The sequence below is a fragment of the Salvia splendens genome, chromosome 15 (genome assembly GCF_004379255.2).
Source record: "Salvia splendens isolate huo1 chromosome 15, SspV2, whole genome shotgun sequence".
Lineage (NCBI taxonomy): Eukaryota > Viridiplantae > Streptophyta > Magnoliopsida > Lamiales > Lamiaceae > Salvia > Salvia splendens.
The window spans coordinates 2,194,497-2,204,751 of record NC_056046.1 but is presented as its reverse complement, the minus strand read 5'-3'; the positions used below and the strand labels follow the sequence as shown (position 1 = coordinate 2,204,751).

The 10,255-nt window shown below is 40.3% G+C and overlaps 1 protein-coding gene and 1 pseudogene across 1 annotated transcript; one reads left to right on the top strand and one right to left on the bottom strand.

The window, feature by feature from the left end:
• Window positions 1-1,083: 1,083 nt before the first annotated feature.
• On the top strand, window positions 1,084-3,059 carry LOC121766390 (auxin-responsive protein IAA27-like). Its single transcript, XM_042162681.1, has 5 exons — window positions 1,084-1,715; window positions 2,146-2,372; window positions 2,442-2,580; window positions 2,696-2,757; window positions 2,828-3,059. Exons 1-5 carry the CDS (start codon window positions 1,264-1,266, stop codon window positions 2,863-2,865), a joined length of 918 nt encoding a protein of 305 aa, XP_042018615.1. The 5' UTR covers window positions 1,084-1,263; the 3' UTR covers window positions 2,866-3,059.
• Window positions 3,060-5,531: 2,472 nt separating this feature from the next.
• Window positions 5,532-8,721, bottom strand: LOC121767893 (annotated as a pseudogene).
• Between the last annotated feature and the right edge of the window lie 1,534 nt (window positions 8,722-10,255).

The window sequence follows — 10,255 nt, the reverse complement described above, 5'->3', positions numbered from 1 at the left end:
ACAAACTTCAGAATTTTCAGACAAATTACATTCGAGAAAAAACATTATAAGAAAATTGAAAAAATAAATGATTTGGATTGGATGAAAATTAAGGTGGTGAAACTAGGGAAGGGAATGTTTGTCGCTGGGTGCTCGAATCTCATGAAAATCTTACAGCAACACATTTTGCAAAGATTCTGCTCAGATTCGAATATATTTTTGGCAGGGCCATTGTTTTGCCAAATTAATATATAGATGGAATTGTATTTACCGATTAATCGCTATCTGCTTTTACCCTCTGCTTTCTCTATCGTTTGAAGCCGTGCGGTTTGGCATTTTCCCGCTATTCTCCCCGCCGCAGGTTTAGCTTTAAATTAGACTAATTTAAATTTAATGAGAAATATAATGATAATGATCAGAAAAAAAAGGACTATGGTGGGGTTGTCGGGTGAGTTTAGTATTTTACCGGATTGGAAAAAGGTTGCAATACACATTATTTACTTTCTTAATCCTTTACTAATTCTTATATTCTTATTCCATTAATATGATACACATCCTTTAAAAATAGACCACATTTTTTCATTTTAAGATGTTAGTTAAATATAAATTAATTTTATTTAAGAATTTTTTTTCTTTTTTTATGAGGTGAGTCTTATTTTCCATCAACATACTTCAATCATTTTTCTTTCTATCTCGTTCTCACTTTACTAATTATATATTAAAACTTGTGCTATCTATTTTTTAGGGACGGAGGGAGTATTTTATTGGATTAAAATTTTTATTTATAATCTTAAGCGTTCGAGTTAATCCAACTAGCTAACCAAGTTAAAAGTTAAATATAAAAAATAATTAACTCCTTAAGTGTAGATTTAGTGGACAAAAATAGTAAAAGGTGCATACAAATTTAGTGTACAAAAATAGTAAGGGTGGAGATAAATGAGAATTTTAATTTTCAGAATATAGGTATAGTTCAAAGAAATGCATGGGTGGAGTAAATGCTCAAAGACAGTACTATTAGTAGTAGTAAAACAAATTATTTTATTCCCACAAAACATTTATGATCCATGATTAAATTTGAAAAAAAAAATCGAAAAGGCTACAGAAAGGCCGAAGAAGCTTCTTTTCTGCTTCAACAAAAACCAGACCTCTCTCCCTACCAAACAAACAATTCTCTCTCTCTCTTTCTACAACTCCATCTCTCTCTAGCTCACTCTCTGAATCACTTGTTCGCCTAAATTCCACATTACTTTTGTTACTCGCTCGAAAATTTGAGAATTTCTGTTGATGTCTATACCTCAAGAGCACGACTACATAGGGCTATCGGAGCCTCTACAGTCGGAGAAATTATCCTATAAAATGGCAGCGGCGGCGGAGGGGGTGACTCCTTCCTTGAATGCCGAGAAAGTTGGTGTTTTCAACCTCAAAGAGACGGAGCTGCGGCTGGGGTTGCCGGGGTCGGAAGCGCCGGAGAGGAAGGGCGGAATCGGAATTGGGGTTTCCCTCTTTGGAAAGGAATTGAAGGACGAGAGCATGTGCGTGAAAAACTTCGTCTCCGGTGCGAAGAGGGGATTTTCCGATGCTATAAATGGAGCTGGGAAATGGGGATTGTCGATTCACGGCGGATCCGCGGCTGATTTAGGGGGAAACGGTGGTCCCAATTTGAAGGAGGAGATTCCTGCTGTGAAGGCTGTTGAGGAGAGGAAGAATGAAGCCTCCATCACTGCCCCTGCTTCAAAGTGAGTTCATTTTCATCATCATGCATGTCTCTTGTTCTTCAATTTTGGAGCTCAGAAATTGTTTTTTTTATGAATTAATTTATTGCTTGATTTATTTAATATTTTGAGATATTTTAATGTGGAAATGTGTGGATGGTGATTTAACTGTTTGGGGCCATGATAAGGTTTGGTTTTGTTCTCTTGTAGCTGATGAATGTCTGGAAAAAAGAATATTGGAATTTTTGCTTTGGAAAATATGTGTTGTTTGTATTTCTGTGGATGCCCTTGAGCATAATTTGATCTAGTTTTTGGGCTTTGATTGGATTTCAGATGTATATATGTTTTGGATATGGAGAATTTATTTCAAGAAATCAGATTCTCCTGCCTCATAATGGAATATATCTATGTTCTTGAACAGTTAAAGTGATGCCTTTTAATTTATGTATAATAGGGCACAAGTAGTAGGATGGCCACCAATTCGATCTTTTCGAAAGAACACCCTAGCCACAAACACACCCAAGAAGGACGATGTTGCTGGGAAGTCGGGTTCGGGCTGCCTATACGTTAAGGTCAGCATGGATGGTGCTCCTTACCTGAGGAAGATCAATCTCAAAACTTACTGCAGCTATGCGGAGATTTCGTCTGCCCTTGAGAATATGTTTAGCTGTTTCACCATAGGTATGGTGTGTATAGAACGAGCACACACCGTTCTTTGTCATTTGCTAATAGTTAGACGTGTTTTTACAGGACAATGTGGGCAGGGGTTAGCAGCGAAGGAACATCTCAGCGAGAGTCACTTGATGGATCTTCTCCACGGCTCTGAATACGTGCTGACTTATGAGGATAAGGATGGTGATTGGATGCTCGTTGGTGATGTTCCGTGGGAGTGAGTCCCAATTTCCTTCTTCAAACACTCTGTTCATTGCTAACACATGGGCACAATAAGAACAATGTCTGTAATCATGTTTGGCTAAAATGTTTATGTTGGGTTCCGATTGCAGGATGTTCACGGATTCGTGCAGGAGGCTGAGGATCATGAAGGGCTCTGATGCAATCGGGTTAGGTATGGCCATCGAAAGCAGAACACATATTTGATCAGCATATGCATATATTGATTTTCTCTCATTGTGCAGCTCCAAGAACCATGCAGAAGTCCAAGAGTCAGAATTAGGGCAGAGAGCAATGAGGAAAAACTGAAAATATCGGAATTTCTGAGGGTTTTCTATCTTTTTTACCTCTTTAAGAGCATCTCCAATGCTGGCGGACGTCAAATAGCCGTCAAATAGCCTTCACACTGCCACATCATCAGCACTACAATTCTCCTGCCACATCAGCTTGCCACATCAACTGGACATCAAATAGCCATCAAATAGCCTTCACACTACCTATCCACATCACTAATAACAATTATATAATTTAATTTACAATTGTATCAACATACATAATTTAATTTACGAGACAAATACGGAAAATTCGAATAATAATATTAAAATTTAAAAAGTACATTACTTTTAAAAAAAGTACAACAATTTAAAAAAATTACAAAAAGTAAAAAGTACATTAATTTAAAAAAGTAAAACAAAATCACTCATCGCCGCCGTCCTCGTCTCCGTCGTCGCCCAACGCTTCTTCACTGCCGTCGCCGCCGCCTCCGTCGCCATCTACGCCGCGGCTATTCCCGCCGGTGTCCCTCCTCATCGCCTCCAGTTCTTCACGCTGGCTCTGGAGCAATACGCGAAGAAAATCCTTCACCTCGGGGTCCACCGCCGCTTGGAAGTCGGCTAAGGTCTTCACCATTTGAGCGCGCGTTTGTTGGCGCGCGAAGAATTTGAGCTCCTCGGTAGACCTGCCGAGGGGGGATGCCGAATGGACATCCTGGGAACTCGGTGTGCCCCCCCTCGCAACCTGCTGCGCCCGCCTTTGCCCAACCGGGCGAGGTCGGCGACCGAACGACCGAGGAGTCGGGACCTCCTGGGCCGTCTCGGGGAGGTCTGACGAACCACCGCTGCTGCCGCTATAATCTCCGGTATAGTTCAGTCTCTGCCTCTTCGGCCAGCCAGCGTCGACGCCTGCCCGGAATTTCTCCGACTCGTTGAGCACAACGTAGCAGTTCCAGTAGGTGAACTCATAGTACTTCTTATCCGGATCGGGGTAGGCTCTTTCCGCAATCCTCCTGCAGTCTTCCTCTGTTTGGCCACTGGTCTGCATGCGGAGGGCGTTGGCGTACAAACCCGAAAATCGAGAGACGCCAGCCCTGATTCGGTCCCAGCACTTCCGGACCTCCTCCCCGGTGCACGGTCTCCCTTCAGGGCAAAATGCCCTGTAGGCTGCAGCTATCTTCGCCCACAAGTTGACGATCCTCTGGTTGTTTGAAACGAGAGGATCGTCGCAAACACTCACCCACGCCTTGGCAACCGCAACGTTCTCCGCGTCCGTCCACTTCCTCCGGCCCCGGATTTCGGCGCGGGGCTGCGACGACTCGCCGACCTTCTTCGCCTTGCCCTTCTTCTTACCCCGCCCTACTCCCTGGCTTTGAATGAGAGTTTCAGAAACGTCGTTAATATCAAAACCCAAGTCCGCTAAGGAGAAGGTCTCCGAATACTGTGCATCCGTTGGGGTCGATGTGTGCGAAGAACCGGTGGAAAAATCAAAAGTCGGCCGATAGGCGTTGTCCCCCCCGTGCGTCGCCTGCGACTGTGGAATCATATGTTGCGCCGGTGGCATCATCTGCTGCGCCGGTGGCTGCATGCCGGGTGCCCACCCCGGCATCATCTGCATAGGGGGCTGCATGCCGGGTGCCCACCCCGGAATCATCTGCTGCCACGGGTACACGTTGTAGTACCCGCTCATTGGAGGCCAACCACCTCCCCCAGGAGCCGGGGAAGTATGGGACCCTGCCCCGGGAGTCGGGGGCGTCTGAGACCCTACACCGGGAGCCGGGGGAGTCTGAGACCATCCCCCGGGATTAACTGGAGTACCTTCGTAGTTGTTCTCCATTGCTCGTTATTGATCTTGTACAGAAAGTAAGGTAGAGAGAGAGTACTCGTTAAAACAAGTGGTGCGAATGAAAATGAGGTTCAACGCGCGTATATATTGTGTTTTGCGAAAAAAAAAAAAAATATTTAAATCCGACGCCGGTTTGGCGCCGATCCGGGAGCCACAATGGCGCCCGTGAGGATCGGCGTGGGAACCGGCGTCAGCGCGGGAATCGGCATGGCGACGCCGATTTTGACGCCGATTTCGCCCACGCCGGTTCCAATGGTTCGGCGTCAAACCGGCGTGGGCGAAAAATCGGCGCTCCGGTGGTGACGCCGACCATTGGAGATGCTCTAACCTTATTAGTAGATTTGTAGTGAGTCGTGTAATGAAGTACTAAGACTAAATTGGAGACCATTCCAAATATTTTGCCACTAATGTGTACCACTTGTGTCTTTTTCTAAAATTGTATGTAAATTAAGTCTTCATAAATTCGAAGTGTTGATCTCACTGATTCCCATCTTTTAAGTTGCTTAACTAAGATAAATTCAATATAATCACTATTTGTGATTGTGATTCTCCCATCTAAATTCCGACAAGAATTGTACTAATGTCGTCGAGTAGTGAAAATTTCACCCTCTAGGTAAAAAATGGGACCCTTTTCTTTAGAACTAATAATTTCTTCAGCTGCCGTATCCGACTGGAAATATTAGACCTACTTTTGGTCGGATCATATTCATTCAAAGACAAAATTTCATTCAAATAAGGGCTAAATTACATTTATAACCTACCACATGAAAGCATAGATACCTATCTCAAAACTAGAAGATTAATGAAAGCAAAAGTGATGAGTGAGGTTCATGGGCAATAATGGTAATTCCGATGAACGAGAGACGAGCACAAAATTACACTTTCGATACTATCAGTACGAGAAACAAACACCTAGCACCAAATGATTTTGGAAGTACTCATAAAAGGGTGGGGAAAATGGTGATGGATATTAACAATTTCAAAGTTACAACTGCAGAAAACCTACTGTGTCCAAGAGATTATGATTCAGGTTTAGATACCTGAACATATACCATTTGTGTGTATCCATTAAATACAGAGGGATCGAGCTGTGACAAGCCGAGCTTCCGGAACAAACTGTGTCTACCGTCTTCTACAATAGGGGTGGTAGTTCGTGCTGGGTCATATCTAGTCTGATGCGTAAGTGAAGGGCCAGCCACTGGGGGTAGCTCCCAGTAAACATCCAGAACTGACTCAACAAATCTGCTATTTTTGAAATGCTCACCGTATGTAATTGCCCTGTTGCTGTGGTTGAAATCATCGAGCATCTGCCCCCTCACGCCCCACCACGTCTCTCCTGGCCCGCATAGCTCCTCTGTGTCAACTGCTTTCTCCCAGAATTTCCTCCTCCGGAATCTTATTCTAGCTTCATCACTTTCTTTGAAGCAGCTATGCCCACCACCTGCAATAGCATGGACAACTCATAAGCTAAAAAGCACGTGTTTGATAGGAAGATCTAACTGATCATCAAAAATAGGCAATTGAACAAAAACTCAGCCAGTTACAAAATGCAAACGGACATTTAGCTGTCATCACCCATTATTCCTTTAAGTACATTTTTGCTCACATGTATAACTTCACAATTTCTCCACATAAAAATGTGGGGTGAAACAGATAAAACTTGCATTAAACATTCATGTAACAGAGCAAAAGTCGTGCCAACAGAACTATCACTGAACCTTGGTTCAAAAGAATAGAAGACAAAAATATTACTCCGCATTAGGCAAATAGCATGAACAGTAAATAAGATACAGCCGCCACATTTGTTTTGCACTTTTGCTGCTGTGGCACCATTGCTCAATTAACTAAAACTACGCATCCCAGGAGGTAGTCAGAATTAGGATCGAATGGAGTGAACTTTTTATAGGTCAATCTCTTTTGTTTTTGAGAAACAGTCAATCTATATAAACTTTTTTTTTATATTCGAATTCCTAGTGTCAGTTTTCACAATGGCAGGACAAAAAGGTATTATCATATATTGGTACTGGCTCTGCAACACCATTAAAAACAATTATATAGATGCTGCATTAAAGAATAGTAATTACATCAAAGTATTCAGCCACAGTGGAAGGTATGGCATAGTAGATAAACTTGCGAAGTCAATATTAATAACTTGAGATTCGCTGATACTCTATCAAAGTCCTATCCTGATCTAGAAAGGCTTTATACCTACCTTATTTCTTTGTCAATTAACGGAAAAGCCAGCTCACTAGAATAAAGGCATAAGCTTTGGTCAAGATCATTAAGCTGTAAGAGAAAGAAAACATACCTCTTATATAAAATTGATCGCATATCTGTCTGAGTGAGTAATGGTCTCCAGTTCCAGTATCATAATTGTCATAAAAAATTAGATGCTTGACACCAGCTTTCAGTGCTTGCTTTAATCTGCTCATCAACGAGTTGCATAAAATAGAAAGAGTTACTAGAATTGATATGGCTGATCTTTTGATTGCCGCTACGCAATTCTAACTTTCACAATAACCATGCTGTTAAGGGACTACTAGTACTACATCTTACCTCTTCAGTTCATTTTGGTGGTCATCAAAAAAAATGAGAACCTGAGTGCGGTCTTTGATCCCATATTTTCTCATCAATTTTCCCCAATCCATGCTTCCAAAATCTACAAATTCTTTTCCAGCAAAATATGTGCAATTTCCATCAACATAAGCAGGTCCCTTCTTAAGGTACTTCTGAGGATGACGAGGTGAAATTGACAGAATGGGTATATCTGGCATTGCTTGGCTCAAAACCCAAGTTGAATGCCCTTTAAAAGCACCACTCTCAATCATTAAGTCTGGCTTCAACCATCTCGTGACAAACCAAAGTCCGAAACTGTGGTCGAAACCCATTCCGTACATATTCTTTTTAATTGGCCGGGTTTCATACATTGGTATGAACTCTTCAAGTCCATTCAGCAAATCCTTGGATGTCCATTCTACATTTTTTCCATGTTTCGATCTGCCTTTTGACAAGGAGAACTATTATATGAGTACATCTCTAATATCACAATTTTAGATATCAGCAAGACAAGATCATTCCTAAAGGAAAATGAGGATATTTTAAACTCTTCTACCATACAATTTTGTCAATAACAGTCCCATCTAAATTTAAAAAGAACATAAATATCAAAAGAATTAACTAATTAAACACTAGGACTGCTTTAACAACTTTTCTAACTATAATAAGACATGGTATCTAATAAAATCCCCAAATCACAAATACATAAAAAAATGTATAAGCTTTCACAACAAACAAAGAATATTACGATTGCCAGATTCTGAGATCTGTCTTCCAAAAACATAAAGCATAAGTTTATCAATAAGACTAGGTGATTATCCATCCAATCAACACAAATACAAGCCCTCATACACTTACGCAAATCTACTCTATAAAAACTCACATAAACATAATCCACCAAGTGTAAGACGCCCAAAGATAATGCCGTGCAGTTTCTACAGCCAATAACTGCTAAAAACATAGAATTATTTTTCCTATCACCACAATTAAGATTTGGAAATAGGTCAGTGAACATTCGGTTTCTGAACCGCCATTCGATGCTCAAGAGATAGCAACTTACACCAAGGAACACCTAGGATCCGAAATCCGATTCCAGCGCATCGAACCCGAAAAATATCAACCGCGAGAGGTGATCGGAGGTGGAAGCCGAGATGCAGACCAAATCGCGCGAATTGATGATGACGGAGAGGATAATCACGATCAGCAGGACGATGATGAGAACGGGCCATATATATCCGGTTCGGGTGAGGAAATTGGAGGCCCGCATCGCGATTGATATGTGCTTGCGGGTCTTGGACTCGTCGCCGGCGCCATCGTCGAGGCAGGAAGCGTCGTCCGTGGCGTGAGGCGACCGCCGTATGGAGAGGGCTCTCTCGAGCATTGTGTTCGCCGTAGTCATTTCACGCTCACTGCGTGCTTTGTGTGTGCGCCATGCCGCTGCAGTTGGACACTTCCACTCGGATGCTCTGTGATTTTATTGAAGAAGATGATTGATTTATGGATAATCTCATTTTCACCCTTCAACTTTTAGAAACTACGAAACTGCCCCCCTTTTAAATGGAGTTGACTTTTATGCCAAATTAATATCGTCAATACCGTAATTAAGCGGCAAAGCGAAAATTTTATCGCACTAAATCACTAGTTAGTGTATTTTCCCTCGAATTTTATAGAATGTCACTAGTAACCAAATAAGTACTAATCTTCTTGACTAATAAATTTAGTACAAATGATATTATACTAACTTAAGTTGGAGGGTAAATACATAACTGATACAAAATGTTTTGCCTTTATTTCATATTAGTGCAAAAAGTTTGAAGTTTACATAAAGCATAAAAAAATTTCATACGTGTTTAAATATAGTACATTCCGTTATATGTGTTTAAACGGCATTAACTTTTTACTTATGTGGTGCACAAACCATAAAACAATGGTGACACTTTTTGTACAATTTCGAAACAATCATAAATTTTTTTGTACCAATATGAAACAACGATGAAACATTTGTACTTCACATAGACAAATAGTTAACGGGGTTTAAACACATATAACAGAATGTACTAAATTGAAACACGTATGAAACTTTGTGTATGATTTATGTAAACTTCAAACTTTTTGTACTAATATAAAACAAAGGTGAAACATTATGTATGAGAAATGTATTTACCCCTAAGTTGGGCCCTCATTAGTGATAAAAATTTATATAATCTTCAAACTACATATTGTAATTTTGAATATACAAATGCAATATGATGGAAGATGCAGAATTCTAGTTATCTATCCAAAAAAAATTTTAATAGAACCATACTCAATTGAAAAATAAATTTGACTACTATTTAATCAGCATTCATAAATTAGATTATAGGAGTATTATAGAAGTTCCTATATATGTTAGGGATGATTTTTGTATATCATACTAATGATAGTTGTCACAATTTTAAATTTATCAGGGCTTCAGGAATATATATATTCGGAATATATACCATTAGAAGCTGATTACCGACTAACCTTTGCTCAGTAAGCACTCGCCAAAAACTCATTTCTGAACAATTTTATTTATTTACCGAACAAAGAAGTGCTCGCAAAAGCTCGTAATTCTTGTAATGGTCGAACGGTACGTAAAAGAAAATTAATGATTTTACCTCTGCCGAAAACCTACATCATAAGGTGGAAATCATGATCATATATGTCTCATAAATATATATAAATTCTCCTCCATAATTTATCTAATTTCGTACGAGTGTTGTTAGTTATAGCTTACGCTACATCAAATCAAAATTAATTCTCATATATTGGTGGTGCTAATTAGTTCTGAGTTGTTTATACATTTGGATTATTGATCTTCCACACGTTTTTATTAATGACTGCACCAATAATACAGTTTTTAGTTATAGCAGAATATACACATTTGATGGAGTATATTCTAGACCACGTCATTACTCATTATTCATCTATTAAATAAACATACCTAATTTATCTATTTCTGGCAAAATTCATGACGT

Bases quoted from the DNA above. Each gene is read 5' to 3' on its own strand.
- LOC121766390 (XM_042162681.1), top strand. From the start codon at position 1,264: ATGTCTATACCTCAAGAGCACGACTACATAGGGCTATCGGAGCCTCTA. The intron at 2,373-2,441 runs GTATGGTGTGTA...GTGTTTTTACAG, and splicing joins GTTTAGCTGTTTCACCATAG to GACAATGTGGGCAGGGGTTA. The intron at 2,581-2,695 runs GTGAGTCCCAAT...TTCCGATTGCAG, and splicing joins GTTGGTGATGTTCCGTGGGA to GATGTTCACGGATTCGTGCA.